At 34.4% G+C, this 22,880-nt stretch overlaps 3 protein-coding genes across 5 annotated transcripts; 1 reads left to right on the forward strand and 2 right to left on the reverse strand.

Moving 5' to 3' along the window:
- Positions 1-1,724: 1,724 nt before the first annotated feature.
- On the reverse strand, positions 1,725-13,649 carry LOC124299845 (probable serine/threonine-protein kinase DDB_G0271402). 2 transcript variants are annotated; one of them, XM_046753233.1, is made up of 8 exons: positions 13,478-13,649; positions 12,545-12,656; positions 11,592-12,047; positions 10,817-10,909; positions 9,649-9,781; positions 9,284-9,516; positions 8,947-9,175; positions 1,725-7,568 (listed from the first exon to the last, which is right to left on the reverse strand). In XM_046753233.1, the coding sequence occupies exons 1-8, from the start codon at positions 13,500-13,502 to the stop codon at positions 4,902-4,904; spliced, it is 3,948 nt and encodes a 1,315-aa protein (XP_046609189.1). In that variant the 5' UTR covers positions 13,503-13,649; the 3' UTR covers positions 1,725-4,901. The 2 variants fall into 2 exon arrangements, with proteins under 2 accessions (XP_046609189.1, XP_046609190.1); XM_046753234.1 differs by lacking the exon at positions 10,817-10,909 and having other exon boundaries at positions 13,478-13,648.
- A 652-nt stretch (positions 13,650-14,301) lies between these two features.
- LOC124299846 (ethanolaminephosphotransferase 1-like) lies at positions 14,302-20,416 on the forward strand. Of its 2 annotated transcripts, XM_046753235.1 has the most exons (8): positions 14,304-14,639; positions 15,058-15,126; positions 15,557-15,749; positions 16,038-16,300; positions 16,762-16,919; positions 17,058-17,238; positions 17,346-17,522; positions 18,802-20,416. In XM_046753235.1, the coding sequence occupies exons 1-8, from the start codon at positions 14,580-14,582 to the stop codon at positions 18,862-18,864; spliced, it is 1,164 nt and encodes a 387-aa protein (XP_046609191.1). In that variant the 5' UTR covers positions 14,304-14,579; the 3' UTR covers positions 18,865-20,416. The 2 variants fall into 2 exon arrangements, with proteins under 2 accessions (XP_046609192.1, XP_046609191.1); XM_046753236.1 differs by lacking the exon at positions 15,058-15,126 and having other exon boundaries at positions 14,302-14,639.
- LOC124299847 (coiled-coil-helix-coiled-coil-helix domain-containing protein 7) lies at positions 20,172-21,269 on the reverse strand. Its single transcript, XM_046753237.1, has 3 exons — positions 20,933-21,269; positions 20,743-20,841; positions 20,172-20,588 (listed from the first exon to the last, which is right to left on the reverse strand). The coding sequence occupies exons 1-3, from the start codon at positions 21,053-21,055 to the stop codon at positions 20,478-20,480; spliced, it is 333 nt and encodes a 110-aa protein (XP_046609193.1). The 5' UTR covers positions 21,056-21,269; the 3' UTR covers positions 20,172-20,477.
- Positions 21,270-22,880: the final 1,611 nt, after the last annotated feature.

Consider the following 22,880-nt stretch of genomic DNA (forward strand, 5'->3'; position numbering starts at 1 on the left):
CACGGATCTGGCCACCCGGATAACATCTTTCTTAAACATAAACCATCAGACTCGAAAACACGTATTCAAATTTCATTATTTTTGGAGCACGATTCGGCACTTGACCTCGCGCCCGTATTAATATTCTAGGCAGAAAGTGAACGAAATGCGGAAAACACAAGATATACGGAGATTGCGGCAGACTGCAGCGGTCTCGTCATTCTCACGTCTCTTTCTACGTATTATACCCGTAATACCCAGATATTATTCTCCCTGCACTGTACGTGATGGAGGAAAAAAGAAGATTCCTTTCACTTTGTCATTCGCTTGTTGTATTATAAGTTGAAAGAAGTGTAACGTACTGAAATTCGATGTTAGATACAGAACAGATAAAGATACATTTATGATAAATTTTACCGTTCATTAAACTTGTTGTGCAAATTATTCGATACGTGCAGCTTGAAAAATATGCTGACACTGAAATTCTCGATTTCTATTACCAGGGCAGGTATTCAACGTATCGTGAATGTCAATATAATGTGGTGTCGTTTTTCGATTTACCATACAAATAACGTGGAAATCGCAGTTAGCGATTTTTTTGTACTCTTTATTTACCTGGCACCGTTTTAGTTGTAATTTTGTATTTTCTCGACATTGCGCTTTGGCTACGTTTGCTACCCGCGCTGACGTACGGTAATAATATTTTCAGCTATCTTATGAAACACTTTGGCAAAGAGGGCTCTTCGGACTTGTTGCGGCTTTGCTGCAGCTGGTATGTGCATGATAATTTTATCATACGCTCTATGATTAATGGCAATATAAAAATGCAATATAATCGTTACAACAGCTACAACAGTGTTGACGAAATCTTCGATTACTGAGCGACACGTTTTTATAATAACGAATTGAGGGAATGCTCTACTCGAATTCTAATACATTTTCGCGTAATACCAAAGTGTATAACTGGAGTGTGTTGTATAGAGTTCCATGTAGAATATGCTCTGTATACCCCTTTTTCGCTGCAATGAATAGCCTCTGATAATAGCCAAAATAGAAAACATTTAACGCAGTTGGTCCGGACTGACCATAGCATCTTCTTAACTGACATAGTAAAATACCAACTGTTCAACAATTTTTTCCCCATTGTTTGAAAGCCGCTAATGCCTGAGCGATTACGAGTAATTATCAGCCATATGAAGTGACTTGGAATATCCCAGCTACTTCAAAAATAATTTTTGATTCAGTAAAAATGTGTGAAATTCAAAAATCATTCCTCAACAGATTTTTTAAAGAAACTTTTGTGACTTGTACGCTGAATAATTTTATTTAGCTATTTATTCGATTCATTTAATTTCCCATGTGATTCAACTGGTGTTTTTAGCGTTGAGATAAAAAAAAATTCTCCACGCACATTGTTATCTATCGCGTAGAACTTTGAAATATGTTAATAGAGCAGTGCAAAACTTTCTGCAACGCAAAAGACAGTCTGGCGCCACCTCGCGGAGTTTCTCTTTGTGTTCTCGTAACTTCTGTCTGAAAGTGCTGTCATCTGTAGACGATGGCTGAGTTATTTTTACAACAGCGCTGAGTTTTAAACTATCTAGGTACGACGGTGATGAAAATACAATAGTGATGATAACGAATTCTTCTTGAAGCCAAATTTTTCAACAATACTGGTCTGTTTTTAACATGAAATAGCAATAAAGTCTAGGTTTGGGTGAGTGGAAGTAAAAAGTACGGGATCATTATCATTATTAACAAACTTTTTATTTTTCAGTTATTTAATTTTTTTTCTGCATTATTGGAATGTTAAATGAGAGACATTTTGTTTAAATACTATTATAACTCCACGTTAAAAAAATATTATGAAAAAGTGGTTTACAATTAAATAGTATACACGAAAAGTATAAAAGGCTATTTCATATCGTAGCGAAGGATTTTTCACTTGACAAATTCATATCAATCGCGATGCAAGTTGCATGAAAATACGATGACAATTTCCAAACAGAATCAGATCATTTTATTAAACTCATTCTCCAATGAAAAAAATCTTCCGCTACGTGCATATCAGTGTTGTTGCTACAAATGTACACGAACTAAAACCTAATATCGGCGCGGTTTTTTTTTTTACAAGTTACATAAAAATTACAACTTCGTTTTATTGAAGGAAAATTCAACGTATAAGATAATAAATAAAATCCGTTATTGTGTTAATACGGAAATATTTTATAACATTCGAATGTAAATTGCGTAGCGTGGATAACTTCGTCTTTTATCAGCCATTTTGTAATCCATTTATTCTCATTAGATTTTTGCAAAAAATCGATTAATACCCCACGTGGGCAAGTAAGTAACTTGTCGGAATATCTACTACATTATTATACAACGACCATGTCTATCGGTCAATGGTGCATCAAAAATATTCTCAATTACTGTGCTGGTGCAGGTTTTTGTACAAATTTACAAGAAATTGTAAGATAATTGTTTTTCGTGAGACATTATTGACATTTTTAATACTGACCAAGTGACCAAACAACACTGAATGTTCAATACTGTTACTCATAATGTACGTCTGGAACAAAATTACGGGCAATATTATTGACGCAATCTTCAAGTTTTGTAATACATAACTGCTATGAATACTAATTACACGGATTCCGTTGAAATTCATTAATCTTCACACCGAAAATTATATATTATATTTTAATCAATAAGTAGATGTAATTAGTTCCGTTATTGTTGTGTATGAGTATTGCTGATAATAATACATACAAGTATACAGTGTCATAATCAATTCTAACCAGTTAATTACAAGTACTCAATTGTTTGCTGTACAATTTCAAAACACTTTCTATCACAGACAACGTTTAACGTTTATACAATAATTCGAAACCACCTTCATATACGCCATTAAAAGTAATTAAAGAACTACAGAGAGTTTGATTAGATCAATTGTTTTGTATACGATAAATACGCGTTCTTTTTTTAAACTTTTAATTGTCATTCGCGTTATCACCGTGGTTTCAAATTGAACATTCTTTCGCCGACGTTCATTCAACAGTTCAATTATACGATAACTTAGGATATTAAGTACATTTTGATTGTAAATTAGGTAACAAAGAATTATTTCAACTGCAGGACGACTTGGTAAGTAAATATTAAAAAACTTTTCATTCTATTATTTCTTCTGTTTTCAAGAATTATGAATAATATTAATTACGCGATAAGATTAAGCACAAAATTAGGATATTAATTTAAGTTACAACTCATATTACACTGTAACATTTACAGAATTATTAGCAATATTGTAGACGTCACAATCACACATATATTTGGAAAAATAAATTATATTTTCCATAATGAGGAGGGAAACGAATGTAAGTCAAAAAAACCAGTTAATTCGTTGAATAAATGAATGATAAAATATGAAAAGTTTGTATCATCCTGCAAATAATATTCTTTCTTAATAGTAAAAGTGTAAATAAAAATAACATTTTTAGTACTAGAGATCTAGTTAGTAAACTTCCAATTGGAGTACGATTTTTTTTTACTTTTTTTGTTTTGCTTGTGTTTTCAAAGCTATATTATCAAAAAGCCTAAAACTATATACAAACCTATGTACACGTTAAGTGTTCTATACAGGCACAGGCTCCCAATTAAAGTTTGTTATGAATGCTATCTTACTCACTCAAACATGATACATATTTTTGAACCTAAAATATATTATTTTTAATTCGTGATGAGAACAGCATTTGAAGACTTTTTGCTGTCGACTGTTATTACCTGAAGATAAACTACCCTTCAAGATAACAATTCTAATCAAGATGTTTGAAAACCTGTGCAAAACCTATATGCATTTCCAAACTCTTTTGAACCATACATTCAAATTTACACAAATATTCGGCAATAAAGGCTCACTTAGATTTTTTTTTTTTTTTGCAGACCCTATATTAATACTTACGTAACTGAGGTACACATTGCAGAGCACATTACTTATCTCAACATTGATTTCCTTTGTTAATCAAGATAGACGACACGAGTGAGCCTTAAAATATTTTACCCTTCATGTAGACCTTTTTGAAAACATCAAAATGATTCTTTTTCCTTTCTTTTTCATATTGTCCGTCTTGCAATTTCTAGATATCAAGTCCTTCAATTCATTTTTACCTGGCATTTATTACCCAATCAAAAATATGTATGAAAAAACTGTTACAAAATCACCATTTTTGGAGCAAGGAAATTTTGTAAATGGAATGCTGTAATAAATTCAGATCGTTTACTTCAAACTAAAATCGACTACATATAAAAATAGGGGCAAGATTTAATAGGAATGTTTGTTGATTTTTTTTTTTTTAACTAAAAGTCTACGGACGAAATTAAGTGAGAGGATATACATTTTTATACTCTACATAATGATTATCAAGCTCGGGAATTGATCTGTATCAATCACTTCCGTGTATACATTAGATAGAGTCAGTGTAATGTTTAAGCTCTTTTTACACTCTAAAAAATAGTGAAGTGTATTAAAACATGCACACAAAAATTTCATTGTATCATGACCATTGTATAACTTCTTCAAAGTGAAAAATTGAAGATTTTTCTTATTCTGTAAACACTACAAATTTCCAGCCCTTACAGAATTGGAAAGAACTTCGATTTTTATTTTGGAACATTTGATCAATCACAATGAAATGCCTGTGAAAGTATTATAATTGGTGCGACTATTTAACTAACATAATTCACTAAGCTGGCTTGAATTATTATAAAAAAAAAAAATATATATTTAGAGTATGCACACTAGCTAATGTTTACAAATATGATGAAACAAGCACACTGCCTTATGTAAGTCGAAAATAGATTGCCATTGTTATATTGCTCTATATTATATTTGTTCAGACCAGGTCAAAAGCAACAGGTTAAGATCATAGAGCAGTACTTTCAAATGGCGAAAGAGGCCGCTCAGGCGTACAACATGTTTCTGGTGTACAGCATAACTCAGGTGTTGCTCCGCCACCCCTTAATTTAACCAGATCTAAGTCGGAGAAAAAATCACTTTTCATTGTACCTACTGCGCTGTCCAACCCAAAGCTATCCTGCCTGCAGACGCCTGTGTTTTTGTAACACCTGTGGTCCTCTGTTAGATTTTGTGGAGGCCTACAGCTTCCGCTGTAGATCTGTGATGTGTTGCTTGCTTTATCCAATGAAATTCTTGTATTGTCTTGGAGGGAATTAACGATATCGCGGTGGGCTATTACATCATTTTTTTGATCATCAGTCGATTTTGCTTCAAATTCTTTGAGGCATTTACAGTCTTCAGATAATTTACATAAGCATTTATTTACTTTATTCTCACTTTGCAATGAGATTGAATCAGCTTCGGCGCTATTTAATCTGTAAAATTCATCCTTCTTCAACGTACTTTCATTTGAACAGAAACTATCTGTGTAATAGAGATCACCTTTTTTCAGCGTACTTGCATCAGACCCAAAACTGTCCTGCCTGGAGAGAACATCTCGCTTGAAAACGATATTCTGCAAACAATCGATACTGGGCCTTCTGATCAGTTTCTCCTTTGGCCGGTCCTTGTGATACGAAAGATCGCTTTGCAGTGTTAATTCATCTTCCAAACTTTTTTCATTGCTCGTTGGCTTTGTGTTCTGACTTGCTTTCGATTTCTGATGACCTGACAAGGACCTCAATTTGCTGAACTTTGAGGTATTTTCTACAGACCCATTGTCTGAACTTTTATTAGACCCGGTACTGTCTTGTCTTGAAAATGCATGTTTGAGCTTCTCTTTCGTGGGTGAGATCTTAGTTCTTCTTAAATACGAGCCAGCTGGAGATCTGGAACTATCAGAAGAGCTCTTACTCGAATTGCTGTTGACAGAATTTGAACTGCTGTATCTAGATACGGTTCGATTTTCTTTCTCAGGAGATATTTTGCCTTTAGTAATTTGTCTTAAGTAAGAACTTAAAACACTAGTTGCATCCGAACTATTAAATCCAGTCTGAGATTTAATTTTGCCGTCTGTACTCTCACTTGAATTTTGCCTTGAGATTTCTTTGGTTTTCGTTGTCGCTGATGAACTATTAAGTTGGTACGAAAATTTTTTTCCAATATTACACGGCGTCAAAGGTCGCTCTAAGCCGGTTTCGCTATTGGTTTGACCAACGTATCTCATTTTTTCAATCAGTGGTACTGGAATAACAGTTTCTTTAACTTCGCTTCCATGCCTCGAAATGAGATCATTGTCTTTTCCTGTGATTTCATTCGCATCGCTCAACTGCTTGATGTACCTATCATTAGTCGTCGAAAACAATTTATCAGATTTCTCATGGGGTAAGCCATCTTGCCTTCTGCTATAATATTTCTCATTCAAAGTAGTTTGAGGTTTACTTTTATTACTATTCTGCCGAGAATACATGCCAGGTTTTGTTACTTCCAACGAAACATCTTTGGACTTGGTCTTACTGTTTTGACGGAAATAACGTCCACTGAAGTCATTGCTCTCAGGAGAAATTACAATACTAGGTTTCTCTCTCTCAGGCAATGATTCCTTGGACCTAGAATTTCGTCTGGAATATCGCCCCAAGTTCGGAGCGATGTTTTCATTTAATTTGCTCATGCTTTCACGGGAATATTTTTCCGGACTGAGAGCATCTGGGATTTTTGGATTCTTATTGCTTACAGGACTAGGATCTCGCTCCAAGGTGCTATCGTCACATCCGCAAGAACGCTTCTTCTCTTGATGTATCTGTCCTTCTCTGATTGGTTTCAATTGCGGTGCAAGCGTTTCTGGAGTTGTTGATTCGCTGCTGCTTGGGCTAGGTCCGGTGTAATGCCGAATATCAAAATCTAGGTCTGAAGGTAATGGGGCACCAACAGAAAGGTGCATGGCCAAGCCTTCGAACCAAACTTCCATTACCTCAAAAGGAGGTCTTTTATCCGGGTTTAAATCGCAGCACAAAAATGCAATCATATAAAATGTCTCTGGACAATTGGCGCAAAATTTTTCCTTAAATACATTTTGATTTAGGCCAAAGTCTGATGACCTAGGTAGGTAATCAGGGTCAGCTTGAACTCTGCCAATTATTTCACAGAGTACAATACCGTAGCTGAATATATCAACTTTTTCATCATACTTATTTCCTTTCATCATTTCGGGTGCCATCCAGTAAGGATTCCCCACAACTGTATACCTCTTTTTACGTTCGCATCGTTTTGAACTTCTGCCTTCGCCAGAATGTCGGCTATATTTACGTTTATCAGGTGAATTACCATTTTGAATTATCCTCGCTAAGCCGAAATCAGCTACGACTACAGTCTTGTCTTCTCTTACCAGGCAATTGTGCGAGTTTAAATCTCTATGAATAATATTCATGGAATGTAAATAAGCCATACCAGCTGCAATATCCTTTGCAAAAGAAGTACGCTGCTCCCATGGCAAAGACTCGTTTGTATCATGGAGAAGTCCACGCAAAGTACCGCCAGATATAAATTCAGTTACTAGGTGAAGTTTTTTCTCTTTGTATAGAACACCAATGAATCTTAAAACGTTGTTGTGATGTAGAGAACGTAATACTGCAACCTATGGAAATGTATAATAGATATTTGTAAATATATTGTTAAGAATGATGATACAAAAATTGTTTATATACGTAGACATTTTTATTTTGACTGACCCATAACATGTTTGCAATATAATAAATCGAGTATAAAATCATAATACACAGAGTAGGATGATTGACGAAAATTTTGATTACTGTATTCCAAAATTAAACAGCTATAGGTTTTATTAAAAACTTTGAAATATTTTCATCGCAATGTTATCCTCAATGTTGATTAAAAATGTGTGCACATGCTCTAACTGAAGATATTTTTAAACTCATAGTTCAAATTTTTTTCCATAGAAACATTCCCTGACTTTCCCTGACCAGTTTTCCAATTTTTCCTGTCTAAATTTTTTTTTTTTTTGTCTTTGCTAGTGCTACGAATCCCCAATTCAAATATCCCCAATTCTTCAAGAAATTCGACAATATTAAGGAAAATTACACGAAAACATAATATGTATATATATATATTATGGTGGTCCTTATTTAGGGCTTGGATGAATTTTTTATCATTCACCCCCCAAATAATTAAAAAACGACTCTCTGATTTTTTCAGATTCTTATTCCAACTCTAACCCCTCCTCCAAACGAGTGGGTTTCCCCCATTTGAAATATCCGTGTTTAGGTCACATTCTTAGCATATATTTTATTGTGAGTAATAATTTTCAAAAAAAAATCTGTAACTGTGAGACTTTAGTGGGCATTGGTGCTACTATTTGATAAAAAATTCACATTACCACACGATGCTATTTAGAATTGCAAACCCTCTAAATCTGCCTTTGTTTTTCATTTAGTTGGTGTGCAATTCCTCTAGATTACCTCTTATGGTGTGAATTTTTTCTCAGTACTAGCGCTAGTGGCCACTAAAATCCTGCAGTTACAGATCTACATGTATGAAACTGCAATGGGTCTATAATGACGTCACAATTAAAAAAATTCAATAAAGTAAATTTTGTTATTACTGTAAGGGCAAATTTTAATTATCTTGAAGCAACCAATAAGCTTTTCGTCATACTCTTGGCATAATGGAGGGTTAGCAATTCGATGGATAGATTCTAAAAATTCGAATAATCGAATATTTTATCTAGACTTCACCGATTTACAATCACAATCCCAGAATGGAAACAACAGATTTGAACGTCGTAATGTTAAATGAAAAATATTAGTACCAGATTTCTTTAACATGTTGAGCGCCGCCCCGATTTTCAAGGCAGTCCCCATCAAGCCACGTGCGCCACTAAATATAATTTCAGTGTCAGCCACTGATGGCTGACGCGGCGCTCAACGTGTTAAACACCCGAATATGAATTGGAAAATTAAGATTACAAGCACAAAACTAACACTGCACTCGCTTACCTCTTTTAGGAAGTTTTTTTGAGCCTCTTCGTCAACTCTATACAGTTCTTTGAGGACCATAACTTCACCAGTATCCCGATGCGTAACTTTGTACACCTGCCCAAAGAAGCCTTTGCCCAAAAGCTCTCCTTTCACTAAGTCACTGGCTCGAAATATCCTTTGGTTTTTAGGTTCCACTCGAAAAGATCTGGTCCGACTCAAGTCAGAGGTTGCACTCGATTGTGGAGAACTACAAACATGTTTCAATGTACATACAATAGTATAAAAAGTTTTCTTGTTAAAAAGGGCTAGATTTCGAAAGTTAGCAATTTCATTTATATTCAAGAGAGAAATCTACCCGTCAAGTAATCTGGACATTGAACTACTGCGCTCTTTATGCATGGGATCACGGGTTCTCCTGAGTTGTCTACTTCTTGTTCCACTGATGTATCCCTCGTCACGACGTTTAAACAGCCTTTCTTTGCCCTCTGGGCTAGTTCTTGGGCTTAGAGAACTTGTAATAACAGGTGAGGGAGCATTAGGGAAAGATGGTCGCCTAGATACAGCATCTGGATCATGTTCGATAGTCAACTGAAATGGCATCGTCATTAATATTGTGTTTAGCACAGAGAAACATGGCACAAGGTAGCTGGTGTGTAATTTTGTGGTGAAAGTCTACATGCCAATTATTTTAAAAAATTGCAAAATAGCATTATTGTCTACCTGCAGAACCGTATCGGAATATCGTATTAGGTTTTCGATACTTTCAATAGGTTGTTCTTTAACAGGTGTGCCATTCACCTCTAGGATTCGATCACCAATATGTAGCGACATTAGATCGCTAGACATGTTCAGTCTGTAACATGTTATGCAAAAATATTTACAAATATTAACTATGAAAATCTCATATTTATTACGTATGAACAAATTGTTATTGCGTGCAAGTATTTTCAAGTTGTACGTGCAAATGTAGTTTTTGAAAGTGCTTGGTAAAACCAGATATCAAATTATAAATTTACGAATAATCGACTGCCGACACTCAGACACACGATACTTAGGCATTCAGATTAAGCGTAGTAATTATGATACAATGATGATTAGTCAACTGTGATGAAAACTTGCTCAGAAAATATATCGGTGTTCTTATATATAACTGTCGGAGAGAAACAAGTTTGAAAATTATTGGTAACAAATGAAACTTGCAATAAATATTTATAGGCAGTGAGTATTGTCCAGGCTTTATAACTTCAATTGATCAATAGAGGGGACAAATTCATGAGAAAGCTAGAGCAATTATTCCCTCACTCATACCAATAATTCTCAATCCAAAGCAAATGCAGATGGAAATGGATCCATCATTGATGACAAAAATTGAAGCAAAATATCTACATATTTGCTGCAAAATTGCCAGTGTGAAAGATTATAGCAGAATTTGCTGTATGTATGCTAGCATACTTATGATAAGCAAATTATATAGTGTTAAATTATCGGAATTGCAACAAATGAGGATACACCTTTTGCGAAGTTGTCTCAGCGATAGATCTTGTTAGCTAGATTGTTTGAAATCTAAGAAAAATATATCAAGTACCTACAACTTAGAAACATTTGGTAGGAGATATCTCTTAGACTTCCTAAAAATGTTTGAACAAATAATTTACTAATAATAAATGTGGCAGAACGCAATCGTTAGTGTTAAAAATTTACTGGTTATCATAATACATTGTTCGTGCATTATATTCAAAGACAATGGCATGCAGAAAGTAAAATACAGACCAGTTTTATTCTATAATCAATGTCAATGTGAACGGATAATAATCATCTAACACCAAGCATTGATTTTATGACCGATTACACAACATTAAGTTGGAATTATTAATTTGTTATGAAATACCTATAGTTAGAGAAGTTGCAGCATAGCCTAAACAGAACCTCCATCACAGAGGCAGCCAGCTTACTGATTTTTCCACGCACGTTTCTCATTAACCTGCGTTTTGTTTGTTTTCAGTTATTAGCAAAAGTATTTTATTAGATGTATACCTACTTCAAATTGTAAATACGGGTTACTAATACCAATTTTGCAAGTAAAAAATTGTGTACTTATACATAGATGCATACATTTATACATACATACATACATACTTACATAAATACATACATATATACATATGTATCACAGAAACAGAACAGCTGATTATCTAATAATTTTTATTGTATATGGGTTACCTCAACCCACAAATACTGGATGATTCTAATCAAGTGTCGGAATTCGCATCCGTCTTTTGGCTTAAATTGACAGTTGAATCGCCCATTGAGATCTCTCACAAGTGTAAATGTTCCAATAAATGAATATAACAAAGACGATATTTCCAACGTAATTATATACAAGTAATTTAACATGATGTTATAAAAACAGACTTTTGCTTTCAGAAGTGTGCAATCATTTATTATTAAGACTGTATTTCCCCCACGTAAGACATCAGTTGCATTATTTTATAGTGATTTCAAAATGTCAACAATGAACAGGTGAAACACAAACACAATCATGCTTTGCATCAGCCAAACTGTATTGCACGATATAACTTAATATAAAGGCAAACAATAAACTACAGGAAAAGTAGTGTAAAATTAATTTTTATATGTTTGAAACATGTATTCTATTTACTCACTCAGAGATTCGTAATAAAGCTCCTCCACACGTTCTTGGACTCGGAGATGTGTCTAATGAAAGTTTGATCCCTCTCTGTCTCTTTGGATCTTGTATAACGCCATTCGTATTTGGAGGGATTTCCACTAATCTTATGCTGTGTGGATTTCTGACGAATGGATAATTTGCGGTTTTGCTCAGTGGTTGCATTTGTCTCTTGTAACATACACCACAATACAATTTTGACCTCTCGACAAGGGCATAGCTCTCTCCATCACCAATGAAATTGCTGCATGAATTGCAGGCAAAACATTCTGGATGAAATTTGTGATCTCCTGCCAACATAACTGGGCCTGTGATGACTTGACCACATCCCTGACAAGCCTCTCCGTAAGCAGCCCAATAATCATTTTTACAAAATAATAAACCATCTTTTTCAAAATACCATGAAGATAAAGCAGCATCGCAAGCCGAGCATCTGAAAATATAATGAATGTCTGTTACGATCGACTTATACAAAGTTGCACGAAACATGTTTCTATACATTTCATAATGATCAAGCACAAAACAGAAATCAATCGTAAGAGTTTACCAAAGACTATGGGCAAACAATTTTCTTTTGTGGAATCTCAACTATATGTATTTTCATGTTTTCCACATTAAACATGAATAAGTCATTCAATAAGAATTAAGTCATGAAATGTTTGGTCTAAGGATCTGTACTATATAAATCTTTTGAAAAAAGTCAGTTTCTCGCTGCAAAATCTATAATTTTAGAAACTCTTCACGAAACAGTAACTCATCATCTTTATAAAAAGTGGAGCATGAACGTGTAATATGTGTTGACGAAAACCTCTATCATCAAAATGTTTCCAATGTGTGTATTCACGTAAGTTATTACAAAGTTTCAAGTGTCTTGATTACATTGCAGTGTTGACATACAATTGAAACTTCATTTTGCCTATTCAGTCTTACCGAAAGCAGTCTATATGCCATTCCTGGCTCAGTGCCTGAATAAATTCGTCCTCGTCGATCGCATTTAGGCACCCAGCACAAATCGATGTACCTCCGCACTCCCCTCCCGTATCTATAATTGAAATTTACATTCAAACTAGTCGAGTTGTGCAAAATGTCCTTTAGAAATATATATTATTAAATGATGTTAGAGGTAATAAAAGAACAAGAGTCCAAAAATGATGAATAACAGAATGAACACTATGCAAAGAAATCAAAAACAGGCGTGAAAATGTTTTTGCTTTCTTATATCTTTGATATAAGAAAAAGCATTGTTGCCAAACTCATTACACACTTTACACACCTATGCGTATGCATAGCCTTGCAGTTACGATTAGCCAATTGTATTGTTATGCAATTGTCTTCGCTAGACTTTTAATATCTACTGTTCACAATTTACTGGACCGTATAAATGATTAAACACGTGAATCAACACGAACAAACAAATTTTCGGATATTAAAAGATGTGAAAAAAGGTCTGAATCATAGATTGTCAATACATCCGCATACGCACAGGATTGTCAATTGTGACTGGTGATCGGAAAAAATTGTGGGTGCGGGAACGTAGGATTCTGGATAAAGTTTGCGCGGATGTGAATAGGATTATAACGTTCAGTCAACAATACGATTCGGGTATGACTGAAGGTTTAGTATGCAAACTCAGCGTTTTGCACGCACCAAGAAATTGTGTAAATAGAATGATTAACCGTGATTGCAAAGCGAACACGGGACGCCCACACTTTTAGGTGGACGTCGAGTGTCATCTGTCAAATTTTAGGACTCAACTCGGTAGATTAGTTGCGGAATGCGTGTTGTAAGCGCATATGAAGTGTTAAGACATGTTACAATTCCCGTTAAAATTTGGGATGTATATTTTTTCATGTAAAAACATACCATTTGTTGCGATATCCTCCATCATGGCATCTCGTCGTGGTGGATATTCACGTTCTTATCCCCACTATTCGTTTTTCGCAAGGTGTAAGTATGCGCGACATGGACTACGCTGCGTGAGATCAGTACAGACCATCGAGCTTCGTAAGTTACACACATGGAGGTAGTGTAACATCCGACCGGAACGTCCGTATGTTTTATCGACTATTATTACTGCAGCAGTGCTATTTTTACATTATATTGGTTATACATTTATCTATGGTTTTACAGTCTTCTATTCTCCAGGCTATATGGTATAGCGTAAGTTGCTTATAGTATAGCTCTCAGCTCCGAATGCACAAATGGCATTGTCGAGTGTTATATAATAATTGGATATAATCGTATTAGTTAATTATGGTGTTAATATGATAGTGATATATAATAACGTATAATAATATTATAGCTCTTTGTAGTGCGAAGATCTCGTAACATGGTTTTTAAGCTTTGGTTAGTGAATGTCATAGTTATTTCCATCTAGGGATATTCCAAATAGCTAGACAGTTGTTTTAATTCCTTATGGTTACAAGGTTCTCGTACTTCGAGTTTGGTTAGTTGATAAAAGTAACATGCAGTAATAATAGTCGATAAAACATACGGACGTTCCGGTCGGATGTTACATACCAATCGGTGCTGCTATCTAGTAATTCATTCTTTTCATTTAAGCACGTGGTGTAAACTATTGTAAAAATTTGATGTAAACTTCACTAGTGACTCTGAAGGAGATTTCCGAAAAGAATACGAGCTCAGCTCAATGCATTACGTAGTCCAGGCTTCAACGTTGAGCGTGCCAAGCGCATGCGTATGTTGTGTGGAAAAATTTGCCTATAAATCGTAGGATTTGTGATGAGCATTTACACTCGCATCACAAGTCCGATTTCTCTAGTCTTAACTACGAAAAATGTTAATTTATTTTATCAAGATTAGTTAAAATATACTTTTGTAATACAATGTTAGTCATTGATTAATTTAAATCAATTGATGGAAATATAGTAGTTTATTATTACGTGAAGTAGTGACCTGTCTTGTGGTTAGTTTAACGTTTTTTGATATCGAGATAATTATTAAAATGAAACTGGAAGTTGACTATTTGACGCAGGAGCATCTTATGGGCTTCGAAAATTATAAGGTGAACACTAATTTTCTTCACTCTAAATTTCATATATCAATAATTGTCGTAATTACATTTTGGTGCGGCTTATCTAGAAACCTAAATTACACCCTACAGGTAGTACAGGGTATATCCTTAATTGGGACATGCTGTAACAAATTTATATAATTCATTTCTATTGAAAATTATGTTCGCTGGAATGAAATCAAAATTTTAATCACGAATAGTGCGTATTTTAAATACATTCTTGCTTCATGCCTTAAATCCAGTTTGTTACAGTTGGTCATAGTTCATACCTGTACTTATACCTGATAGATTATAAATTAGTGACTCAGAATTCCAGTAATGAGCGAACGTCTTCTCATCCTCGAAAACTCACTCTTTGTACAAATACCTTCTACGCAGAGAACCATGAATATTTCTTTTTAATTTACAGTACAGCTCACTGGATACGAGTCCCTTGAGTATTTATGTGATGCACCCTTTCTGGAACAAAGTAGTAGAGGTATAAATTATTCATTACCATTACTATCATTTTCATTAAAATTTATTCAATGCGTCAGCACTTTTAATTCACAATACGCATGTGAATTAGGGGCATCATCTGGGTACTTCTACATTTTTCTATTATGCAATTCATTCTACACTTTATGGAATCAGTTTTCTATTCACACTGAATTTTAATGGATATTTTATCAAGACAACGTGAAAGCATTCAGAATGTTTTTTCAAGCTAAAAAAGTTTGCACTACAAGATCCTTTTAGAATAAAATTTTCGTAATTTGTTTTCTTCAGTTTACACATTGGCTCCATATTTCAAAATAAGTAACCTCCTTGGAAAATTAGTTTGAAAGCTTTAAGACAGATTGAGATTAGATAAGAATGATGATGTAATCTGTGTATCTGTTTTATCATCATAATTTTTTGTAATGTAGTATTGTCCAAAATGGGTGGCTCCGAACTTATTGACGTTCACTGGATTCCTATTCACTGTTGTGAATTTTCTGATGTTTGCAAGCTACGACTACTACTATTATGCATCCAGTGACAATATCCCAGAATATCCAAATATACCAAGATGGGTTTATGCTATGGCTGCTTTTAACATATTCATGGCATATACGCTTGGCAAGTATTTCATAAGTACCTCATTCAAGACATGGACCATCTGAAACTTCTGTTTGTGTCGAGAAAATAGAACCAAGCACAATTGTCCAAAGAAAATTAATAAATGACTCGCATAATGTGTTTAACCAGTAGTACGTAGATTGCGCAACTTCTCAAAATACTCAAACGTGCAGAAATAATCAACCAAGTGTATTTAAATAATTTGGTAGCTTATTTCCACAAGGGTGGCTAAAAAAATTTCAATCTTAATATACTTATAAAATAACTGTTACTTTGTTTGGAAATTAGACGGTATTGATGGGAAACAGGCAAGACGCACTCAAACATCTGGACCATTAGGAGAATTGTTTGACCATGGTCTCGATAGCTGGACGGCTATGCTGATTACTGTTTGCATGTATTCGGTATTTGGTAGAACGGATCATAGTGTAGCACCTCTTAGAATGTATTTCATTCTTTGGAACGTGTTTATCAATTTCTACCTAAGCCACTGGGAGAAGTACAACACTGGTGTTCTCTTCTTACCCTGGGGATATGATGCCTCTATGCTGGTTGGTTCAATTCTGATTGATATATTATTCATTGCTATGAAAGCTTATTACAATAGAAATATCGTTAGCTAATTATACTCCTAATTTTCCGGAGCAAGATTGTTATTCGTTTTTCGATAGAATGTTCAACTGAAAGTAATGAAAATTTTATGTATGTATAAAGTACAAAAAATATTGATACTATGAATCTTTCGAGGTAATGTAAAATTATTATAGCTCCCGGCCGTTCATTATTTAATTTTGTTTCTGTGTGCAGTTTTAAAAAATCAATTGCTTGACTTTAAAGAAGTCCAGAAAAAAACGTATCATGCTCTTTTGCAACGAGCTTTAATTTCTGGTCCTTCATTTCACTATTTTCCATTAATGATACAAGATGAAAATGTGTTTTGCCGAGTACTGATTATTTACATAGTTCTCTCTATTTTCATATTCCCCATTTGAAAGGAACTAATCTATTCTAGGCTACTATCATCGTGTTTGTTCTGACAACATTTGCTGGTCATGAAGCTTGGAAATTTGAACTTCCAGGTGGAATTTCAGCTGGCATTATGTTTGAAATATTACTGTACGTCAGCGCACTGGTGTCTAATTTACCAATGGTGGTCTGGAACATATACAAGTAACTGCTATTCTATTATTTCATCATCTAGGTTCCTCCGCTAAGAGAGCAGAAATAAGGAATTATCGTAATTTCTATCAAATATATGGTTTCGAAACTCTTACAGCATGGTTTTAGTTTTCATTTCAACTTTTATAGATCATATAGAGACAAAACAGGGAAAATGAGATCGTTCCCTGAAGCTGTAAGACCTCTAGTACCTGCAACTATATTTTTTACTATTGCAACATTTTGGGTAATATACTCACCAAACAATATTATGGAAAAAGATCCAAGAATGATTTACTTTGCCATCGGAACGATATTTTCCAACATATGCGTGAGTGTTTATTCACATTTTTACAGATATATATATATATATATATATATATAGATTAGATTCTTCAATAATTCAATTCATTTCATTATTTTTATTTTCATTTGCAGTGTCGATTAATTGTTTCTCAGATGAGCAACACCAGGTGTGAGATATTTCCTTGGATTCTTATTCCTGTAGCAGGTGCTGTAGCTTGTTCTTTCATGGTGCCATCGATTGAACTTGAAATTATGTATCTAGTATCCATTTTTGCACTTGTTGCCCACATTCACTACGGAACCTGTGTGGTGAGTCTTTTATGTGCTATTTCTTCCTAATTGTGAATTTCCTCCACTAATTTTGTACAGGTAATAATTTTGTCATTAAAAATACGCTGCAAAACTACTGTTGGAAAAACTTGCAAGTAGCATGATTTTGTTCAAATGTTTGATCATTTTATTGATAAAAAAAAACTGGGATTATTGTTATTCGATCCTCAGTTATTTACCTTAGCTTCAATTGCACAATAAAAAGCCTATTTTTATCATTGACAAAGATCACTCGCAAGTTGACAAAATCAAGAATGTGTGTTTGGATATACGTTACATTTAAAAAAAAACTTTAGGGCCAAGTGTTGAATGATTGATTGCTTACACAATATTTCAGTTAAAAGAAAAAGTAACGTATAGCATTACATATTCTATGAGCTTTCAACAAGTAAAGCATGAATGAAATATGTTCCATAGCTGGTAAATTCGCGTACGTCACTTCGCGAACTGTGGAAATATGTTTAAAATTAATTTTATTCAGCAAGCGTGTTTTTCCAGGAAAGTACAGGCTTCATAGTAGTTCCCTTATTCCCTTGAAAGTAAATTTACCCTATCTCTTTCACTTTCCCTATAGGCATTCTGAAACTGAAGGTTTCCCCTAAATGTGGTCTGAAGCACACCATTTCCCACTAAAAACTACCTGTTTTTGGTAGTTTACCATGATCTTTTAATTTTTAATTTTTGAATTTCGATAGCCGTGTTCTTCTAAATATTTAAATCCATGGATCTCAAACACGAAAGAGCGAATAATAGGCGTAATGTACGAAATTGCTTTAGTCATTTCATGATTTCATTCCAGTTCTTTAATTTTTTCTAAAAGCAAAAATCTTTTAATTTATTTTCATTTAGAATTGTATGTAGATGTAATGTGTTTGTAATTCCCTTTTTTACATTCGAGATCCGTGGGCTCGGATATTTGGAGATATTTAGGTCCACGTCAAAATCAGGTTCAGTATCCTTGCAATGTTTTTGAATTTCTTCACGCATGCAGAAATTGAAGAATCCTAATATTCCCTTATTTTCACACAATTGGTGTCCTATTTCTCCTAAATTACCTACATTGAGTGCTATGAAACCTGAGAGTATTTTTCCTGTGGATTTGTCAGTTGTTTCAACTCATCAGTTTGTAAAACAATAAGAACATATCTCATTATTTTTTTTTTACGGTTTTCTTATCATAGGATTATTCTTACGACTGGTAACTTGAGCCCAAAAAAGTATGGAATGATTAATAATGACGCTATAAACTTTGTTTCAGGTGAGACAAATGTGCCATCACTTCCGTATATATACGTTTCATATAAGAGAACACTCCGAATGACTACTTGCTGACGATACATGTTAAAACATAGAGAAAGAGAGAAGGTGAAAGCAAGAAATCCACAACAACGTAATAAACAACATCTATCAACTAGTTTAGCCAAATACCTGAAACCTCACTTATATACTTTTTTAATCTTTATTTGCTTTAGTTTTATACCATACAACTCTTATGCCGAATATAATTTATATAGATAATTTTCACAACAGAGTAGCCTTGCCAAGCTCATTTCAGTGCAATAATTCTCGTTAGGTATGTTAAACTCTTTTTAACATCAGTCTTGCTTTTGTTATTATACACAACAAAATTTCTGAGTGTGTTAACAAAAACAAAATGATTTTATAATAGAAAAGCTGGCACGCCTTGAATCCTATTCAAAGTAATATATTATTATACATTGTATATCTACACACTATGTTTTTTTCTGATTAGCATTTAATTTTTTTTAGCTCTCTTTTAATGTATTTTGGTTTTGGCTAACACACAAATAATCAAGTGCACAACTCTCAGTTCTTAACATATATCGTCTCTCGGACGCAATATTTTCACTAGCCGTTATTTTAAATCAATTTTTCGTAATTTTTGTTATATATTTTGTTTTGCACGTTAATAACTGATTTGGAATCTGTTGACATGCATTCGAATTAAATTTTTTTCCAACGCCTCTTCCTTCTCACTACTGTCTTTATTGCATAGATTGTATAAATATAGCATACATTATTGTAATCTATCTTGTACGGAGCCGAATTTCAATGTACCAGAAACATTGAGGCTACATTAATTGTAAGAAGTGTTTTACACGTATATGCAAAAGGAAAACTCAAAGGAAAGCTCCAGTAAATAAAAGTTACATTTCGTACAGTAGAAAAATTAAATTTTGATATAAATCTTGCCTATACTAACGATAATCTGTCGTAAACACTAGTGAAATATTAGTGAATAAAGTTTCCTTGTCCATCTGTTAATACTGGACTATTCTCTGAGTGTATTCTTTTGTATTTTAAAAGCAACCCATATTTTGTAATTCTAATACCGGATACATATTGAATATCGCATTTATGTATAAAGTGTAACAGACTTGATGATATAATAAGTATAAGTTAAGAAAAATGTACAAAATAATTATGGACTCTTCTGTAACAGCGATACACAGATCTAGTGAGTGCGTATGCGTATATATTGAGGTCAGATTTGAATTGTGTTACATATAAGTCAGTATCCGACATAGTAATTCCAGTTACAAGCTTTGCATACACACATCACCCATTAGAAGTTAAAAAATAGCCTTTTACACTTTTTTTTAGCAATCCCTGTGACGGTCACAAACAGCCATACTTATCATTGATTAGCCTATAACTTGGTAAATGAATAATAGAAGTCATACTAATTACACATTCAAAATATTTCTCCGTGTATGAATTTTAGCTGGTTTCATTGATAAAAGAATGTACAATCCCTTAATACTTAATAACCTCCATACGTACAGTATACTGGTAGGTAATTTATAGGCACTCATATTTTCAAATAAACAAACTCAAACACATCAAGTAAATACGGTATTTATTTCGTGATTATACATATTGAACAAGTTTATTGTTACACTACTTAAGGAATTATTTAGGAGAATTGGCTTTTAAATATTCTCCTTTTATTTTGAGTCTGTCTGCAGGTGGTGGAAGGTATGGTTTGATTCCATTCTTTCTACGTTCCCTTGTTACTTGATACTGAAATACCAGGAAAAAAATCATTTTAAAGATGAGTGAACATTTGAAAGTTATCCTACAAAGAAAGGAAAGATGTGGATTTTTAGCGATTTTACATACACAAGGAAATCATAATGATGAATTCACATAACACTCTGATAACGTATTAAATTACCCAAAAATCTTTGCAGTTTTTATAATTCATAAAGTATAAAGTGCAAGCATCATGATCAGCATTGTTGTCATTGAGGCATTTGAGTGATAAATGGTGTTCCTGAAATTTTAGAAAAATAATTCAAAATTTTTCGATAACATATTATTTTATGTAACATTTGGGGGTTACGTATCTATCGGTATGCATGTACCTTCAAACACGGATTGTTTTCCTCAGAATCTAATTTAGTCGAACGTTTCCTAGTTGTATCATTTCGCTTCTTCTGTCGTTCTATTTGTTCGTCGGCTGTACTCATTTCTAAGGGACTTCTCATAAACAAGTCAACGTCAACGACACATGTAAGATAGTGAAGGCCCAACTCCCAAGTGTTAATACTAGCAGATACTAGAAACTTTAGATTTTACCGCTGAGTAGTCTCCGTAGATTTGACCTTTCGATTATTTCTATCAACAAAGCAAAATCACGTGGCCGGATTACCCGATAGAAAGCACCACGAACTTTTTCGTGTACTAGCGTCAGTCATAGATTCAGAAATGCCAGTCACGTGAATGGTCTCATGTCAGCAGCTGATGGCAAGTGATTCAATTGATTGGCTAGTAACCAATGGTTCTGGCTAATGGCGTAACAACTATAGAACGACGTCGCTTGTTACGGCAATGCTCTAAACATTTGATCACGTTTACGTGCTAGATAAGAAATCGTTCTTCGGAAGGTTTTTGGGGATGCTGAATTCAATTCTGGCGTTAGAATTATCCGTGGGCGTTCGGTGGTGGCTCTGCGGGGCGGCCCGGGGGGTGATTGGGGGGAAAGTTGCAGCGTCCATGAAAACAAACGAAAATCGTTACTCGTGGGTTTTCGGGGACTGTGTATCTACTTTATACGTTTTTCAATTTTCCATGCAGCAGCAAGAATGGTCTCTGGAAATTTATAAACTTTCGCTATCGAATCGAATCTACCCCCACCCCATGAGAAGAGTAACAGAGAGGGAGGGGGAATTATTATCTTCCGTCATTCAGAGAATTGATATAACTCTTCTGAGCGCCGTGCGGCATCAGTCGTTTCCGAGCAATCGGAGCGGAATCACGTGTTATCGGTATCAGTTCAACTTTAAAACCCTGTTGATCAACTTGTGTCGCGTTGTTCGATCAGTGTGTTTTCACCATATTCATCTGTGAATTATACACCAGGGTCAGTGCGTAGCCTGAAGAAAATCCGAATTACTGAAATAAAAACATTCTACAAACGGTGAAAGTGAATTCTCGTGTCTCGAGTTTCCATTGTTTTGTATAACTTCAGATTTCAGTGAAATCTACTTTTTTTTCGGTGAGTCGCGTGTCAATTTTATTATTTCTTTGGCTGATTTTCGGTAAATGCGCAGTTGTATTGTTAGCAAGTTTATTCAGTCGGTTGAAACAGACAGCTACAGCACAAAAAGTTGGTGTAGAATCGAGTGTTATTGCGGTGCAGATTTTTTGGATTACAAGAGATTAGTGAAGATCTGAATTACGTGAATAGTTCATCGCATCACCAATAAACCTGAGTTTCTACAAGAACTACTACGTGTAAAAGTGTGGAGTGGCCCAGAGTCGAGGTAACAATACTTATTTTAATTATTGATTGACAATTCAAGGTGGTACAATTTAAAGCCGAACTTTTGGTGTTGCACAATATGCAGTGCATAAATATGAAACTAGATAAGAGTAATAATTAATTGGAAAACTGAAAAGCGAATTTGCTAAATTAATTCAAGTGTTTTGTTTTTTAGAGATTTAAGCAGAGACTTCCGAGTAACTTTTCCATTTCTCGGCAACGTTGGTGAGTTTGCATGTGTTAGGTTATGGGTATTTCCCTGGGATTCCTCTGTCACGTGGCGTGGCGGTAACAATTGTTACGATCTTTGATTTCTTAGCTGCATGGATAGGCTCATTCACGATCGCAACGTGCATGACTCTCAGTCGAATAATTTCGTTTCGCAATTTAATTTACCGTAGCTTACTTGAAGTTAGAAATTTTGGACGTTGCCAAAAGTGGAATGAGTATCGCGACAGGTAACCAATCGCTTACTCGGCACTCGCGAGAACGAATTGTGTTTCGTAATTGATGTAATAATCTACGTTTGAATTTACCGATGAAGCCGT

This window comes from Neodiprion virginianus, chromosome 3 (assembly GCF_021901495.1).
Source record: "Neodiprion virginianus isolate iyNeoVirg1 chromosome 3, iyNeoVirg1.1, whole genome shotgun sequence".
NCBI classification, from domain to species: Eukaryota; Metazoa; Arthropoda; class Insecta; order Hymenoptera; family Diprionidae; genus Neodiprion; species Neodiprion virginianus.

Coding starts and splice junctions, on each gene's coding strand:
- LOC124299845 (XM_046753233.1), bottom strand. CDS start 13,502: ATGATGGAGGATATCGCAACAAATG. Junction 9,176..9,283: donor ATGTCCAGATTACTTGACGG/GTAGATTTCTCT, acceptor ACATGTTTGTAG/TTCTCCACAATCGAGTGCAA. Junction 7,569..8,946: donor AAAAAAACTTCCTAAAAGAG/GTAAGCGAGTGC, acceptor ACATTTCCATAG/GTTGCAGTATTACGTTCTCT.
- LOC124299847 (XM_046753237.1), bottom strand. CDS start 21,055: ATGAGAAGTCCCTTAGAAATGAGTACAGCCGACGAACAAATAGAACGA. Junction 20,842..20,932: donor AAAACAATCCGTGTTTGAAG/GTACATGCATAC, acceptor CTAAAATTTCAG/GAACACCATTTATCACTCAA. Junction 20,589..20,742: donor AAAACTGCAAAGATTTTTGG/GTAATTTAATAC, acceptor CTGGTATTTCAG/TATCAAGTAACAAGGGAACG.
- LOC124299846 (XM_046753235.1), top strand. CDS start 14,580: ATGAAACTGGAAGTTGACTATTTGACGCAGGAGCATCTTATGGGCTTC. Junction 15,750..16,037: donor ATTCATGGCATATACGCTTG/GCAAGTATTTCA, acceptor TTTGGAAATTAG/ACGGTATTGATGGGAAACAG. Junction 16,301..16,761: donor GATATGATGCCTCTATGCTG/GTTGGTTCAATT, acceptor AATCTATTCTAG/GCTACTATCATCGTGTTTGT.